This window comes from Parasteatoda tepidariorum, chromosome 7 (assembly GCF_982258835.1).
Source record: "Parasteatoda tepidariorum strain Cologne lab strain chromosome 7, Ptep-v5.0, whole genome shotgun sequence".
NCBI lineage: Eukaryota > Metazoa > Arthropoda > Arachnida > Araneae > Theridiidae > Parasteatoda > Parasteatoda tepidariorum.
The window spans coordinates 19,994,376-20,013,078 of NC_141761.1; the positions used below are offsets into that span (position 1 = coordinate 19,994,376).

At 30.4% G+C, this 18,703-nt stretch overlaps 2 protein-coding genes across 6 annotated transcripts in view; one reads left to right on the top strand and one right to left on the bottom strand.

Moving 5' to 3' along the window:
* The window catches only part of LOC122271814 (voltage-dependent calcium channel subunit alpha-2/delta-3), a 485,956-nt gene that overhangs the window by 254,679 nt on the left and 212,574 nt on the right, over positions 1-18,703 (bottom strand). The window lies entirely within an intron of this gene.
* LOC139426080 (toxin CSTX-20) lies at positions 107-16,482 on the top strand. Its single transcript, XM_087167464.1, has 4 exons — positions 107-279; positions 1,986-2,151; positions 14,269-14,375; positions 16,266-16,482. Exons 1-4 carry the CDS (start codon positions 241-243, stop codon positions 16,401-16,403), a joined length of 450 nt encoding a protein of 149 aa, XP_087023590.1. The 5' UTR covers positions 107-240; the 3' UTR covers positions 16,404-16,482.

Here is an 18,703-nt window from a genome sequence, read left to right on the forward strand (position 1 = left end):
GGTTTTTTTTTTAGATAAAAACTCTGAATTGAAACAAAGAAGTAAAACACGCTTATGTATTTCGTTTGTTCGAAGATATCTTTTAAAGATAAAAATATTAATTTAAAGCTTCACCTGATCTAACCTATAAAAGACCTAATTTTTCAAATTTTGCTTTAATTTTAATAAAACATCAAAGGAGTTTTTAATAAAACATCAAAAAATTCACTCTTTTCGAATAATCATTGTAAAAAACTAAACATGAAGCTTGTATTGGTTGCCGTTATATGTCTTGCCTTGGTGAGTGATCACGTTTTATTCTTTTATGAAAGACTTAAAAGAAACAACATCTTCACGAATAATGAAAAAGAATTAAAAAATAAATAAAACTTTTGTTTCTAACATATAATGTGTTGTAAAATTATTTAGTTAAGGTGTAGTTAAAAGTTTTCAAGACGAAATTTACAGTACTGAAAATATAATGAATATTAAGAAGGAAAAAAAATTAAATAAAACAATTTTTTTTTTATTAAATAACTTTTCAAACAACATTATTTGTGTGTTCAAAAAAACACTTCATGGCAGAACTATTACTGAACGACATTAAATTTACGAAAAAGAAAACAGAAAAGTATGTTTAACACAGATAAAAATATTCATTCATATAGTGTGCAATTTTTTTTATTACATAACTATTTAAAAGTTAAAAAAAATCTCTTATTAGTAAATTTCCTTGGTTGAATAGTATTTTTAATTTTTAATTTGAATTCATTTTAATTATAAGAGCCATTTCCTGTAAAAGCAGCAATTTCTGTGATCTGAAGATAATAGCAAAAATTGAAGTTTCCGAAATTAGTTGTTGTTGTTGTTAATTTACGTCGCACTAGAGCTGCACAATGGGCTACTGGCGACGGTCTGGGCGGATGATCCGAAGACATGCCATCACAGTTTTGATCATTTGCGGAGGGGATGGCTTCGGTAGCCCGACGACCTGCGCGTGAAGTCGAGCACTTTACGGTAGCACAGTTCAACGAGGACCAATAAATACCGCACACCCTCGGTCCCTACGCAGACTGATCCAAGTGATCACCCACCCGCACACTAACCGTAGCCAGTGATGCTTGGCTTCGGTGATCTGCTGGGAACCGTGTCTTAACGATCAGTCCACTGCGGGACTTGAAATTTGTTAAAATGAGTAACCATCTCTGCGCTCACAAATAATTAAAATACAAAGTTTGTAAAATAAGTTGATTGATCAAAAATCATCCACAGTAGTTACGTCATTAGTCATGTGTGTGGCACGTCACTCAAAATTATTGCCTGAATAAACAGGCGTAGTGAGAGCAAAAAGAAATTATCAATAAATAACAGTTTTTTTAAAATTGAGAATGCATTGAAAACAAAATAAAAAAATTATTGTGAATTTCAGTTCAATCTTAATTTAATATTGAATACAAAGAAAATACTGTTAAAAAAATCGCGATATTTTACCGGTACTTTATCCGTAAAATACATTTTTACCGGAACATGTTACGGAACGAAAAATCTGATATACCGTGATTTTTACAGCAATAATTTCTATAAAATCACTGCACCACTGTAATAAAATAAATATCACTGCCAAATGTGTGGTAAAAATGGATACACCGGAATTTTGACTGGTAATAGGTTGCGTCTGTAGATATCTGTAATTTTTTGTTAAGTGTTGTGATAAGCGCGTCACGTTCGTGAACTTAACATAATTCATATATTTCGATAAGAGTGTCAAATAAATTATTGTATAGATTTAATCACTTTAACTCAGAACCTAGTCTTTAATGCATTGGAGTCTGCAGTATATAAAATTGTGGCTTCCTTATGTCTGTGAATGTACATGCGTGAATTCCTAAGAGATGAATATATGTTTTTAGAGCACTCTGTATAAAAACATAGAGGGGAATTAAGTATAAAAATATAAAATTTTTTACACTTTATTTAAATGTAATTGTATGAAAATTTATGTTTAGGTGGCAGTTATTGTCTCTGAGAATGCCAGACCACGTGACCACAAACATAGGATTCCGAATAGAAAATTCACCAAAAGATGTTCAACTCAAATTGATTGTGGAGACAATGAATGTTGTGTTGGATCGCGATTTCGATCTGGAAAATGCAAAAAATTAACAATAGAAGGTGAATTGCTTTAATGCACAATCATCATTATATTTCTTCCTAATTTTTGTAAAAAAAAAATGATCGTGATTTAATATCTTGGAAGTGAAAAAAATACTATCTAAATCGGGCGCATGTTTATTTGTGTTAATTACAGTGAAAGTAATAAGAACAAAGTTTTATCAAACAATCTAACTGGTTCTGATGCTTTTAACGCCTCCTTTTTTTATAATACTAAATCAGAACTTGATAATATATTTTTATTACTAAAATTCGCGTTACTCTGATATGATGTGTTTTGATGAACTTTTAAAAAGGGTTCTGAAAACATGAATTAAAAGCGGCGATTTAAAGATCATGTTTTATTTTATACCTGTGACAGTATGTACTTTGTTACATTTCTATTCTAAAGACTATGAAAGGGTTATTATTTGGATAAAACCGTGAAGAATAAATACCATAAAACATCTATAGTATATGAACTTTTTTGAAATAATTCGTCAGATGACTACAGTTGACATCAATCCTTATAATTTCTTCAATACTCTTTCGGTTTTGTCATTTGTCAAGGGACAAATGTACCTTAGAGCAACTGCAAATTATCATGGTAATATTTCGATAAATACTTCTATAAAATAATATTTTTTTAAATATATATATATATATATATATATATATATATATATATATATATATATATATATATATATATATATATATATATATATATATATATATATATATATATATATATATATATATATATATATATATATATATATATATATATATATATACTGGTGGACAAAATTAAGAGATGGAAGACATTTTCCCAAATATCTCAAAAAATACTAAAAATAAATAAATGAAATTTGGTATGGATATAGTTTATTCCAAGATGATAAGGTATGCAAAACAAAAATGAAAGTGCCATTCACTGGCAAGACCTATTGCCAATAAATCCAATGTAGTCTGAACTTAAGGATAAAAGACGATAATAAAAGTGAGGGTTGTACAGTGTGTGTTGCCTCTAGTATGATGTATGGTCACCCTTGACAGACAGACAGCATGCACAACGAGTATGTATGCTGTTAATAAGGGAGCCAAGGAGGACTTTTGGAAGACCCTCTCATTCTTCCACCAGAGCAATGATTAGCTCCAGAATGGTTCTGGGGGGAGGTTGGCGCATCGCAATAGCTCTCCCAAGAGCATCCCAAGCATGTTCAATAGGATTCAGGTCAGGGGATTTGGCTGGCCAATCCATTCGTTGAATATTCTCGCTTTCCAGATACTCATCAACCATGAGAGCCCTATGTGGTCGCGCTTTGCCGTTCATAAAAATGAACTCAGGGTCAATAGCGCCCCTGAAAAGAAGCACATTGGGCTCTAGGACCTCCTGCCTGTACCTCTGGGCATTCACGGAACCATTGTCAAACACATGGAGCGGTGTGCGTGTATCTTGCATGATCCCTACCCAAAGCATGAGTCCTCCACCAGCATAATGATCCCTTTCGATAATGTTGCTGGGATGGTATCGGGTTCCAGGTTTCCTCCATATCAATAACCGTCCAGAATCAGGTTGTAGACTGAATCTGAACTCATCGGTGAAGAGAACATTAGCCCATTGAAGCTGTGTTCAATTCTGATGTTGTCTGCACCATTCTGCACGCTCTCTTTTGTGGGAGGGAGGGAGTGGAATACAAATGACGGGCTTAATGGCATACAGCCCTCTTTCATTTAGTCTCCCGGAAACTGTTTTACTTGAAATTGATGTTCCTGTAGCAACCGCGAGGCCCCTAGACAATTGAGTGGCTGTAGCCGCCCCCCGGCCCTTAGCTGAAAGGCCTTCATTGGTCGTTGTAGCCCTCGGGCGACCTTGTCCTGGTCGTCTGCATATTGTCACACTAGTTTTAAATTGACTCCACAAATTGGAAATGACTCTTGGTGTTATATCCAATTCTCTAGCAATCTAAGCTTGGGACTGGCCTGCCTCAAGTCTACCCTCAATTCGTCTAAACGATGATGTTCACTCATTTCCCCTTAAAGCCAGCAAGAAGCAACAAGATTATTCAAAAAATGCACCAAAATGTGTAACTGTGTTGAAGAGTGGTATGAGATGAACAGCTCGATGCGGACATATATATATATATATATATATATATATATATATATATATATATATATATATATATATATATATATATATATATAAATATATATGTAACATAAAAAGCTTCTATTAATCTTTTTACGTTAGTTTCTTTGCTATAAAACAACTCCTACTTTATTACTAATTAATTATTCTATTCCAAATTCTTTCTCACACTTTTAAAAGTCACATCCTGTTCTTAAATCTATTTTTGGCTCAACTATGCATTTAATTAAGAGCAGGACATATCTCCCTATGCTCTGTGTGGGAAAAGCTAGATTTCTTTCATAAACCAATAGTAATCCTTATCACTTCCCTTTTCCCCTCAAATATAACAAAATAGAGGGAAATTCCTTTGCTACTTTCCCTAAGATAAAAACTTAAGCACACAGTTTTTGAGTGCGATTTGGAGCTCCGCCTTTGCTAGAAAATGTCTTAAATATACTATGTGAAGCTAATAAAATATGTTTTGCCTTCCAACTGCTATCTGCGTGGCCTAACATCACTCACCATGACTGCTACCCTTTCAAGCCTAGCAGGATAGATAAATTTTGCAGTTGGTTTGGCACTTTTTTTTTTCACTGGCTCCATTAAAAAAAAAAATGCTTTTTTCAAATAAGTAAAAAATATATAAATATAAAAGGAAAGAAAATAATCGAATGAAGTTTTAGGAGATGCCGGCGTTGCTCGTGAAACAGATATCCTGACTAAAAGAATGAGAATTTCGGGACTTTCCTTCATAATGGGTCCAGACGTTGCCTCTACACCGTTGTACCGGAATCGCCGTTAAAGAATTGATGTCTTCGCTGTTTTGGTTTCGTTTTCGCCTACCGTGTGTTACCATCAACAATTAGCTTCTTGCGGATTTACAGCAAGTGCTTGCTGTGTTGCCCTACTTGCTTGCTGCTTGTCGGTCTCATTGAGGATTGATAAAGGTTCAGCATATGATCGAATTGATTTCGTTTTCTGGCTATTTTCTCGAGTGTTCTGTGTTTCCTTGAACGGAAGATGACCAAAAATGTGATCTCAAGTGGTAGCTATGATTCCGCTTGCGTGTGCGCGTCACTCATCAAATATTAGAAGTGATTTATTGGTGATTAATTACAGATGTGATTGGTATTTACTCTCAAAAGTTTAAGTTTTTAAACGTGAATACTTTTGAATCATTTACGCTCATATATTGAAATAGGAACATATAATTTTATATTTATTGTTCCAAATATTTATTCCGGTAATATTATATTTATCTATTAATATTTATATTTTGATAATAGTTCCATTTATTGATACTATTATTCAATGGTTTATAATATTATTTGTTTAAATTAAATAATGATATTAAAATTTAGTGCTATCACATATTTTTTTTTCCACTTATGATTCAGTATGATTATAGTTTTAATTATTATTTAAGGAATCACTTTTTATATTGCATTATATACCACAGTGCATATTATATTAATTGTAGAAGTAAAATTTAAAATTTTACTTTACTTATGGTGTTTAAAAAAACAAAATATGTGCTATTCATATATTTAAATTTATTTTTCTTCCTTCTAAATGCTATATTTAGTTAATGAAATTTATTTTGGTTATTTGAATGCCCTTACGGAGTGGCAAAAACTACAATTTTAACATGGATGAAAACGCTAAAAGCAATACAGATAATTCTGAAAAAGAATTGAGTGATAATTTACAAAAATTAAGTATGGATCAAAATGTACAAGATAAACCAGACATACTAATCTTTGAGCCTGACATTGGTGTTCAATTCACAGCCTGGCTCAAACATTTCGAAAAACTAACTATCGAGGCTAAATTAAATGACGATTGGAAATTTAAAAATTTTCAAAAATTCATTAAAGGTTCAGCTTTGAAATTGTATATTAATAACTGCCTTAATTGTAATTCATATCAGGAAATAGTTGAAATTTTTCAAGAACATTATTTTTCACCTTTCTTTGGCTTAAACGATTTTCAAAATTTAAAATTTTCTGGCCAAGCTAAAGACCTTAACTCATATTTTACTGAAAAGGTAGAGTTAGGTAGAAAGATAGGTTTAAGTAATGAACATATAATTGAGGGTCTATCTATAGATTTGCCTCCCCAAATTAGGACACTTTTGGTTTTAAAAGAACCCAAAACCCCGATTGAATGGCTCACAATTGTTTCGAAAATAATTCATGATGTACCTACGGTCTTACCCCAAACTGAAACTAAACAAAAATTACCAGAATCCAAATTTAATGGGTATGGACCACAATATCAAGGCTTGGTACCAAGGCGGCCATTCTTTAACGACTCGGGTAATCCAAATTATAATCCTCAACAAAATCAAAATTTTTCCCGGCCTAGTCAAAGTTATAACCAACAATCCCAATTTAGACCTACAATTCGAAATGAAAAGTTTCATATAAATGAACAACAAACAAGTCATTTCGCCCACGCTTCCCAGGAGTTGCCTCCTAAGCCATGTAAATACTGTGATAAGCTTGGTATAACCAATGCTTATCATTGGGGCCAAAATTGTATAAACAAACCTAATATTTTTACGGCTGAGAATCAAACTCAGCCTAAACAAGAAAGTGACCAACAACAAAATTGTCAATTAATAGTAACTGGATATTTACAAAATAAAAATGAAAACAATATAAGTGACAAAAACCCAATTTTGACAAATAAAACTATCCTGTTAAACATTGATACAGGAAGTACTTTAAATATAATTCCGACTAAGCTTTTTGAAAAACTTAATGTCCTAAAAGAAAGAAAAGACTTTGTTAATGTAAAACAAACAAAAGGTATTTTGCAACTTAACCACTCTTTGACTTTAAATTTAAAAATTGAAGATATAGCTAGGTCAGTGGAATTTTATATTTTAAATACTGATCTACCTTATGCCATACTGGGTTTAAAGGAATGTAATGGGTTTAAATTAGTGATAGATTGTGTTGAACGAGTTGTAATGCAAAATCAGAAGAAGCTGATATTTTTTTCGGATTATAAAAGCAACTTGTCTTTACACATTTCTCCTGAAATCCAGGTTAATGATTGCAACAAAAATATCAATAAAGAAAATAAAGCTAAGAATAAAAATAAGGAAAGTAGAAATAAAAGAAACAATGTTAAATCAATTAAAAATAAACAAAATGAAATGATTATGGAAAATAAAAGTTTGGACATAAAAGTAAACAAAAATAAAAATGTAAACAAAGAGAATGTAAAGAAGAATAAAATAAAAAATAGACTTAAAAATAAAGATTTAAATAGCAAAACTGAAAATAATCTTGAGTTTTCAAATGTTCTTGAGACTAAATGTGATAATGGTGCGCAACATTGTCAAAATCATGTTGACGGAATTATGCAAATTCATGATGATGAAAAAAATTCCCAACTTCTGGAAATTTTAGAAGATTTTTCAGATATTTTTGCTAAAGATAAATATGATGTAGGGACAATAAGAATTGAACCTCAAAGGGTAAGATTAACATCAGACTTACCAGTATCCTTACGAGCATACAAAACTTCCCCAAAACAACAAGAGGAAATAGATAAACAAATTGAGGAATTGTTAAAGCATAATATTATTAAAGAAAGCTCTTCTCCCTATTCGGCTCCAGTAACTTTAGTTTATAAAAAAGATGAAAATAAAAAAAGTAGATTGTGTATAGACTTCAGAAAATTAAATCAAATTACTAAATCAGATGCAGAACCGTTGCCTCTTATAGAAACACTTATAGATAAATTAGGGAACAGTGTTTATTTTAGTAGACTCGATATGGTAAGTGGTTATTGGCAAATTCCAATCAACCCTGAAGACACTGAAAAACTTGCTTTTGTCACCAATAGTGGGTTATATGAATGGTTAAGATTGCCATTTGGGTGGAAGAACGCCCCTAGTATTTTTCAAAGAACAATACGTAGAATACTCACTAAACATAAAGTTTCATTTGCAGCTAATTATTTTGATGATATCATAATTTATTCTAATAGTTTTGAAGAACATTTAAATCATCTAAAGGAAATTTTTGAAATATGTAGATTTGAAAATTTAAAACTAAAACCTTCTAAATGTTCTTTTTTGCAAACTAAAATTCAATTTTTGGGTTATGAAATATGTCATGGTGTAGTAACTCCTGATAACAACAACATTGAAGCAATTAAAAACTTGAAACCTCCAACTAATGTTAAATCTCTTCAACGATTTTTAGGTTCAATAAATGTGTATAATAAATTTATAAATAATTATGCTAAAATTAGAGTACCTTTAAATAATCTCTTAAAGAAAAATACAACCTGGTGTTGGACTCCCAAATGTCAAGAGGCATTCGAAATTTTAAAGAATGCTTTAGTTTGTAAACCAATTTTGAAAATATTTAATCCTAAATTACCATGTCATATTTTTGTTGATGCAAGTCAAAGTGGTGTTGGAGCAATTTTGAAACAGCCAGATGTTTCAGGTGTCTTACATCCAATAGCATTCCATTCTCGTTCTCTTAGAGACTATGAGAAAAATTATGCTATCACAGAACTGGAATGTCTTGCTATTGTTGATGCATTAAACAAATTTTATCACTATTTATTTGGAAATAAATTTACCATACATACAGATCATGCGGCTTTAGTTTGGTTAAAAAATGTTAAAAATCTGAAAGGTAGATTGTTCCGCTGGTCTTTACTATTGAGTATGTATGATTATGATATAAAATACACAAAAGGCACCTTAAACTTTGAAGCTGACATGTTATCCCGAGATATTCCTGACAATAGTGAACACAATAGCAATGTTAATTTAAATAATGTAAGCCATTTTTCACATCTTTTGCAATTAGACGAAATTCGCGAAGCCCAACAAAATGATAATTTAACAGGAAATTTTAGTAAAATAGATAATGTTTTGTGCATACGTAAAAAGGGTTTTACCAAAATTGTTGTTCCATTTTCTTTAAGGCATAAATTACTTGAAATTACTCATAAAAAATTTGGCCATCCGGGAATTCAAAAAACTATTAATTTGCTTACTCCTGTTTACTATTGGGAAAATATTACTTTGGACATTACAAATTTTAACAAACATTGTCATACTTGTCAAATTAATAAAAAACCTAGACAGAAAAGATTTGGGTTACTTCAGGAAATGCCCCCAGTTGACAAACCTTTTGAAATAATTGCAATCGATAGTGTAGGTGGTTTTAATTATTATAATTCTACCAAAAAATATTTAACTTTGGTAATTGATCATCACACTCGATATATGTGGTCTTTTGCTTCGAAATCAATAGCTACGGAAAGTTATGTAAATTTTTTGCACCAAATTTTTCAAATTCAAACCCCTAAAAGTATTTTGAGTGATAGAAATGCCGCATTTACTTCTTCCCACTTTAAAAAATTTCTTAAACATAGCAAAATCAAACAATTGTTAACTACAGCCCATAGACCCGAAACTAATGGAAAAGTTGAACGTTTAGGACAAACCATTGTAACACGATTAAAATGCAAAATTAATGATTCTTCTAAAAAGTTCCTTGGCCTAAATTATTAAAAGAAGTAACCGAAGAATACAATTTAACTCCACATTCAGTAACTAAATTTTCCCCAGCTTATTTAATGTTTGGCACTCTCCCATTTAATCATCCTTTATCTGAAGAAATTTTTCCACCAATAGAAGAAGCAAGGAAAATTGCAGTTGAAAGAACTAAACAATATCATGAAAAAAATAAAATTTATTATGATGCAAGATTCACTCATATTGAATTTTCCCCAAATGATACTGTAATGTATGAAGATTTTAAATACCCCAATACTAGGAAACTTACCCCCACTTTTTCCGGTCCATATATAATTCTTGAAAAAATTTCTGATGTTAATTATAAAATAAATAAAAAGAATATTCATAATAAAGAAAATACAGAAATAGTTCATATATCAAAATTGCGAAGGTACCACCCACCTGACAAACTGAAATTATGTCACGAATAAAAAACATGTAATTATTTAAATGGAATTGAATATATTTTATATTAAAATTAATGATTCTTCATTGTTGAAATAAAATTAAAAACACCAAATATGACAACATTACACATGGTTCAAAAGAACATGTGGTCCCCTTTTTTCTGGAAGATCCGACCTTTCAAATTTTTTCTTCAAGTTCAGCGTTACCCAATCTAGTAGGATATGGGGCGATGGTAGTTTTGCCTCTGGTGAAAACCAAAAAAATAAATATTTATGCACCTTGTTGAATCTAGGATCTTCCAGCACATTATTGTTGAGACTAGGGACTGTTTTCCTCCATTTGGGGAATACAGCCCCTAATCCAGCAAAAAATTTTCCCCTAACAACACTGAAATCCTAAATTTCAGATTAAAGACCATTGTGTCAAATTTTTTTTACATTTTATATTGAAATTTTTTTTGATAAAAAGTGTCAATTTGTATTTTTATATCTCATATCACTTGCATTTTCATATTTTTTTTTTATCTTTCATGTTGTTGATTGTGAATATTTACATCTTTTAGAAAATTTTTATAGATTTTCTTGTCTTAAGTGAAAAGTTTATTTTAATTGTGTTAGTATGAGGAATAACTTTATTTACTGTGATTATAAAGAAGGACTGAAAAAACTTAATCCACAAAAAATTTTTGAAAATGGAGTACTAACACTTCATTTCGATAGTAGCGCTACTTCAAATTTTTTTTTCTTCCTCTAACTCTGTATGAAACTTTTTTTTACATAGTGTGCAAGTGTGTTTTTTTTTATAATTCATGTTACTTTATATCTTGTTGATTTTACAAATATTATTATTATTATTTTAATTGTGTCATCATAAGGAAAGTTTTGCAAAGGGATAATTTTAAAAATTTTTTTGATGTTAGTTAAAATTTTTCGGCGAGGGGGGATGTAACATAAAAAGCTTCTATTAATCTTTTTACGTTAGTTTCTTTGCTATAAAACAACTCCTACTTTATTACTAATTAATTATTCTATTCCAAATTCTTTCTCACACTTTTAAAAGTCACATCCTGTTCTTAAATCTATTTTTGGCTCAACTATGCATTTAATTAAGAGCAGGACATATCTCCCTATGCTCTGTGTGGGAAAAGCTAGATTTCTTTCATAAACCAATAGTAATCCTTATCACTTCCCTTTTCCCCTCAAATATAACAAAATAGAGGGAAATTCCTTTGCTACTTTCCCTAAGATAAAAACTTAAGCACACAGTTTTTGAGTGCGATTTGGAGCTCCGCCTTTGCTAGAAAATGTCTTAAATATACTATGTGAAGCTAATAAAATATGTTTTGCCTTCCAACTGCTATCTGCGTGGCCTAACATCACTCACCATGACTGCTACCCTTTCATATATATATATATATATATATATATATATATATATATATATATATATATATATATATATATATATATATATATATATATATATATATATATATATATATATATATATATATATATATATATATATATATATATATATATATATATATATATATATATATATGCACACCGAAGAGTCATTACATTATGACCACCCTCCATCTACAACAATGGGCTCGCCCAGGTTTTCATGGTTTCTCGCCTTGGAACAATGTTTTCATGGGGCACATTAGGACCCATAATCCTCGTAAAACAATCCCTGACGTCTGTAAGCTACTTGAACACAGTTGCAGACCAGGTTCACCCATTCAAGGCAACAGTTTTTCCTGCGGGGGATGGTGTTTACCAGCAGGATAATGCACCATGTCATATTGGGTCGAATCGTTAAGGAACATTCCAGTGACTTTCAAGTCATGTCTTGGCCCCCAAATTCACCCGACCTTAATCCAATGGAGCATTTGTGGTCCTACTTGGAAAACCAAATTCGTGCTGCCACGATATCCCCTCGCAATGTGAGGGAATTGCAGGACCCGTTGGTGAGCGCTTGGTACCAGATACCTCAGACTACCTAACAGCACCTTGTGGAATCAATGTCACTGCGGGTGCTAGCAGGGTGGTCATAATGTAATGTTTCTTCGGTGTGTCACAAAAATAATATTTTTAATTTTTTCCCCTCCTTCTTTGGATTAGCATTAAAAAATTATAGAAATATTATTCTCACAAAAATGAAACTCGAAGAGTTCTCAGGCTTGCCAAATAAATTTCACATTAAATAATTTCTTAAACACTATTTTATGCTTAAAATTTAATGACATTTGTTTTTGTTTTATTTAATTAGGATCTGGGATTTGGTTAACTCGGTCCGTTTTACCAACCTTCATGGTTGCCTCACATTAATCTTTGTTTATTTTTCCTTTAGTGTTAAGTTTAGTCTTTTTCCTTTAATGTTGAGTAATCAATTTTTTATAAAAGAAAAATTAATCAGAGCAAATAAAATAATACTTGAAAAAATATTAGAAAAGAATAGAGAATAATTTCAATTGTATTCCGCTTATCAAATCTTATTTTATACTTTAACAATAGATGGAAATGTTTCTTATTCTTATATCACAACTTATGGAATTTCTCTTTTCAATTCAGGTCAACAACCATTTTAACTAAACCATCGTAATACACTTTAATACTACAAAACTGTTTACAATACTTTATAATAATTTTTAAAAAAATGGCTGAATTGCGATTTGTGTAATCATTATCAAGGAAATATTAGGAAATAAATAAAGAAATAATAGATAAATTAGAAAATATTTAACTGAAATAAGACCAAAGTAAAGTAAAAAAATTTCAAATATTCCTAAGAAAAAAATTTCTCTTTTGAATTCAGGTCAACAACCATTTTAACTAAACCATCGTAATACACTTTAATACTACAAAACTGTTTACAATACTTTATAATAATTTTTAAAAAATGACTGAATTGCGATTTGTGTAATCATTATCAAGGAAATATTAGGAAATAAATAAAGAAATAATAGATACATTAGAAAATATTTAACTGAAATAAGACGAAAGTAAAGTAAAAAAATTTCAAATATTCCTAAGAAAAAAATTGCATTTTTAATATTATATCACATAAATAGTTTTGAATATTTCTGTAGGGTTCATCCAAATTTACACAAGAAGTTATACGGAAGAAAACGTAGGCTTTTAATCAAAAAATTAGACTTTTTCCCCTTATTTATACAGTATAGCGTTATGTTTTAAATAGAATACCAAGAAAATGGCCTCCAAGGTTTGGCGTTCCTGCATGCATCCCATTCTTGAAATTTTCAAGGACTGTTTTACATAAATGTGGATAAATCTCAAATCTTGGATGATTGTGAGATTGTTGGCCGAAACTTCAGTTTAAAAGGATTATAGGGTGTTAAATCACATGATCTGAAGGTCTAATTTTGATCACCAAAACGTATGACCAGAGTAGGCTACAACATTGCTCAACGATGGAAACGCATTGATCTTTCATACTAACTTTAAACCTGTCTGCTGTACCGCTGGCGACATTTTATCTAGCGTGTGAATCAAAATTCATGTCTAGCGTAAACTATGGGATGCGTGTTAGTAGTTAAGTAATAGTATTGATAATTTTAAAATAATATTTTTTTTTTTGTATAACTGATTTTTTGCATTTGATTACGCAATACTACGGTTCAGCTTGAACGTAAATCTGGTATAATTACATTGCTTGCAGAACATTTGCCAGACATTGCTGTTTAAAAAGTTAATTAATTGTTTTCCGAGTAATTTTAAAAACAAATTTCTTAATTTCACAGCAGTTTTAAACAGTAGAAAACACTTAATTTGTTAATATTTTATTTATATATTATGAACATTTATTAGAGTTTCAATGTGCGCGTCATGAATTCAAGCAAATGTGTGCTTTCTATTTGCTTCCGATTATTTAATATTTTTGTTTAAAGAAGAACTGAGAATGAATCTTATTTATCTGAATGCTATTTCTAATCCTAACTATTTTTATTTTTTTATTTTTACATGTGATATTCATTTACAAAATTTCATTTTGTTTTGCTAATTAGGATGCCGTTGCTCTAGTGGCAACACAGAAATTTTTGGAAAATATAGATTTGCATGTCCTTGTGCCGAAGGATTAAGTTGTGTTCCCAATAATGTCACACCAAATAAAGTATGTATGGTTTATTTATTTGTTATTTATTTATTCATTTTTACTCATTCATTCATTCATTTATTTATTACTTGTTTAATTATCATTCAATTATTAAAGATTAAGTTGTGTTCCCAATTATGTCACACCAAAGAAAGTATGTATGGTTTATTTATTTGTTATTTATTTATTTTTATTCATTCATTCATTTATTTATTTGTTTATTTATCATTCAATTATTCAATTATTAAAAATTAAGTTGCGTTCCCAATTATGTCACACCAAATAAAGTATGTAGGGTTTATTTATTTGTTATTTATTTATTTATTTTTATTCATTCATTCATTCATTTATTTATTATTTGTTTATTTATCATTCAATTATTCAATTATTTATTAACTATTATTTACCTGTTATTTATTTATTGGCTACACTGTAGAACCAGGGGTCTGTCCAGGCCGAATTTACTACCGTTTAGCGGTACCTTCACAAATTCAACTTTAGGAAAAAAGTAGTTTCACAAATTCAATTTTGGAAAAACGGTAGTTTCACAAAATACTTTTTCTTAAAATTTCATTTTTGTATCCCTTAAGAAACGATAAATCCATATTTTTGTGTTGATTTCTTAATATAATTTTTAATTTTTCACAAATTACGTCTAAATTTTCACAAAATAGGTACCTGTCAGAAAAACCTAGACAGACCCCTGAGAACAATTTTTTGTTTTTGTTTTCCGAGATTTTCTAACAGAACTCAGATTCTTTCGTATCGCTGATTTCAGAATTGCAATAAGTTTCTCCTTACGAGCCACAGTTTTTTTTTAAAAGAAATTTTTAGTCTATTTTTTTTTTTTGTGGAAATGTACAACTTTGAAAATGGTATATATAACCGGGTGGCCGTGATAATATTAATTCATTCATTTCATAAGTTTGTATTGATTTATTACAAACTTATAGAGAAATTGGGGCGCATCACCAGGATTAAAATTGTATAGGAACTCATGCTCAACTCAACGTCATGTACCAAAAGAGATGATTCCCTATAATGAACTGTTTCTTCGTGTGCTTTGAACAGGTCATGAAAAGGAAGCGCCCCTAACTGCGCACGACGACAATTTCGGGTATGGGCTTATGTGCACTTTTAATCCTGGTGATGTGCCCTATCACTCCTTGAAGTGTGTTGCAACATTTACGCGATTTTTTTTCTTCATAAATAACGTTTTTAAACTTCTACATTTCGACAAAAAATTGGGTAAAACGGTCATTAAAAAAATAATTTCAAATTTGAAATTCCTGCATCCAAATTATTCATGATCAAGTATTTGTACAAATGTAACTAATAATTTGTTCCTTAATGTTATTATTAATTTATTTATTGATTTATTATCTATTATTATTTATTACTAAGAGTTCGTTGAAATTTGTAACGTGATTAAAAATAAGATTTGGACCCTATTATAGGCACAATTTTAAAAGATTTAAGCTGATGTTAATATTTTTATATTTCTAAGCTTTTCAGAAAACTAAAAATGAATATGAAATTTGAGCTTTCACAGTCCGCACTATGAAATTATTAGCTGGACTATGAAATTCAACAGCATCTCTCCTTTCTTTTCGGGCTCAATTCGTTCCCTGACCCAATTTTCTCCTTTATGCGTCGCACTCTAGCTTCAGAGACCTTCAATCTTCGTGATATTTTGCGGTTTGAAAATATTGTAGCATTCACGACGGCCTTTACTTCAGCTTCCACATGTACATGTACATGTATTACATGTATTGCATATACACTCGTGCAAAACATGTAATTGTTAAAAAACTACAGTGCGCCTAATAGTTGGGGCCAGAGACTGTACGTTTGGGTCTTCTAGATAATGAGCAGTAATTTAATTAAACACTATTATTTTTCTTTTAGTATGGTAAAGTCAGGTATAATGAGAGATGCAGGGCTCCTTCTGTTTCAACAATACCGCCGACAGAGGCCGAAACAGAGGAAGAACCGAAATTGGACAGTGATGAAAGTACTGAAGAAAATATTGAAGAAAAACGATAAAGTTTTGAATGTACACTAGCGTGCAGAAGTCTTTGGTCAAACTCGTTTCTCTTCACAGTTTCAGTTAAGAGAGTTTGGGAAAGACGTTTTAAAAATGAATAATCTCAATGGTTTTGAGTATAGCACCATTTGTATAAATCAAACTGCAGCCGATTCTTTTTTTTCTTCAAATAATTCAAACATATGATCAAGGATGTTTGCCTACTTATAACTCTTATAAATAAAATAAAAGAGTTTATTGCTTGATCTTTAATACTTAATTATTTTTTTATTTGTTGTTGTGTAATTTTTTATGTCAGAAAAACACAATGATCAACATGAACGTAATAGAATAGGTGGATAACGTAACCAGATTAGCATTAAGTAATCTGAAACTGAGTGTATTTTTTTAAATGGTTATGCTTTGAAAACATCCTAGCTGAATAGGGTTCATTTTAGTGAATACTTTGTACTGGGAAAAAAAAAAAAGAAAAGAAAAAAATCGGTAAAACATTACTGAAGAACATAACGATAATTCGTGCTCAAAACTGAAAGGTATATAACGTCACAATTAATATGTGAAACTAAAATAATTTCATTCATTATTATGCTTTGTGCTTTTCGATAGATGAGTTAAGTTATTAAATTAAGCAAAATATGTTTTTAATAGTTGATCCCATCAAAATAACGACTAACTGTATTTAGTATCATTTATAATAATATGATGAATTGCTGGAGGCCAACTCATGATTATCAAAATTTACCTTATTACTTTTGAGGGGCCGTAAAATACCTCATTTCACAGTATCTATATTATGATGCCACATAATTGGTGCAGATTTAATAGGCACCGAAGATACTAATATAATATAGTGTGTACCTATATTTGTATATTTAGTACCTGTAAAAACTGCGACTATTACCATAGCTCAGTAGTGCGTATTACCAAAATTAATTAAGTATCATCGGCAATAATAATAACGCGGCGATGTTTTAAGTTTTCCCTTAACGAATTAGTATTATTTCTCCATTCACTTCGCTTATTAGTACATATTTTATTTTTTTATTTCGATTAATATCTATTGCCAAAATGAAATAAACATCATTGACGTCAATAATAGTTTGGAGGTATTTTTCGTTTCTTTCAAATGAGTTACTGCCATTTTTTACTTAAATTTACTTTTTGTACATACCTTGTTTCCGTAACTATTACCAAAATGGATTAAGTATTTTTGGCGTCAATATTACGTCAATACTAGAACCGTAAAATTTTATACCAAAATTCCTACTTTAATACTTATTTAATTATAGTGATTTAGTAAATTTACAATAAATATTACTGCATAAAAAATGCGGAATATCCAATTTTTCCTTGTGTAAAATTTAGCGCTAACAAGTACTGACACCCTGAGTTCCGGTACTTTTTACTGTCACTTGATCTCAAAATGTTTTACAGTTCGGTGTATGGGTGTCTTCTTTTATTCTCACATCATTTGGCTGTTAAATATCAAATATTTGTCGGTTAAGGTCTTCTAATTTCTATATATGTCCGACCTAAAGACTTTAGCATTCAAAATATGTAGTTTTCAATTTATAGCAATAAATTATATTAATGGAGAGCCGTTAAATGTGATTTTCGCAAAGTTTCTAAAATTTTGAGTTGATCTTTCAGCATAAAATAAATAAAATTGATACAAGGAACTATTATCTCCTCTATAAGTGTTTATATTAATAACACATTTAGACTGATTCATTGGTGGTTATGAATGGATTAGATTAGAAATTAAAGAAGTTAGATCACTTTTCAGATTTTTGAAAAAATAGTTTGTATCTTTGTTTGCTTAAAAGATAATTAATGATAGTTATTTAAAAATAATTAATGATAAGTATTTAAAAAATAATTTAGAAGTACTTTAAAATGATACAACCCAAAGGTTTAAGGAGAAAAAAGAATATCTTTGGACTCGGATGTTTACGCGTTTCCTTACAGTTACAATTCGTCCAGAAAATTTCAAAGTTTTAAGCCTTATTTTTTCAAGTCAGCTTGTGCACGATTACGACGAATTATTCAAAAAATACGATGAGCTATAATAATAATAACATTTTATTAAATAACGGAGGTAAGTTAACACAAGCTGCGGAAGACCGCTGGCAATCCTTTTACGTCACAATCACGACTACAACTACTGTATTACAAAAAACTTAGGGGAGGCAGCCGGTAGCTGCTTACTTCGCACTTTCGATACTGGAATGTGCGCCAAAGCGCCTTTTGCGAATTAATTCGGGACACAGCTCATAAAACCTAAACAAATCTTCACCGA

Bases quoted from the DNA above. Each gene is read 5' to 3' on its own strand.
- LOC139426080 (XM_087167464.1), top strand. From the start codon at position 241: ATGAAGCTTGTATTGGTTGCCGTTATATGTCTTGCCTTG. The intron at 280-1,985 runs GTGAGTGATCAC...ATTTATGTTTAG, and splicing joins CCGTTATATGTCTTGCCTTG to GTGGCAGTTATTGTCTCTGA. The intron at 2,152-14,268 runs GTGAATTGCTTT...TTTGCTAATTAG, and splicing joins CAAAAAATTAACAATAGAAG to GATGCCGTTGCTCTAGTGGC.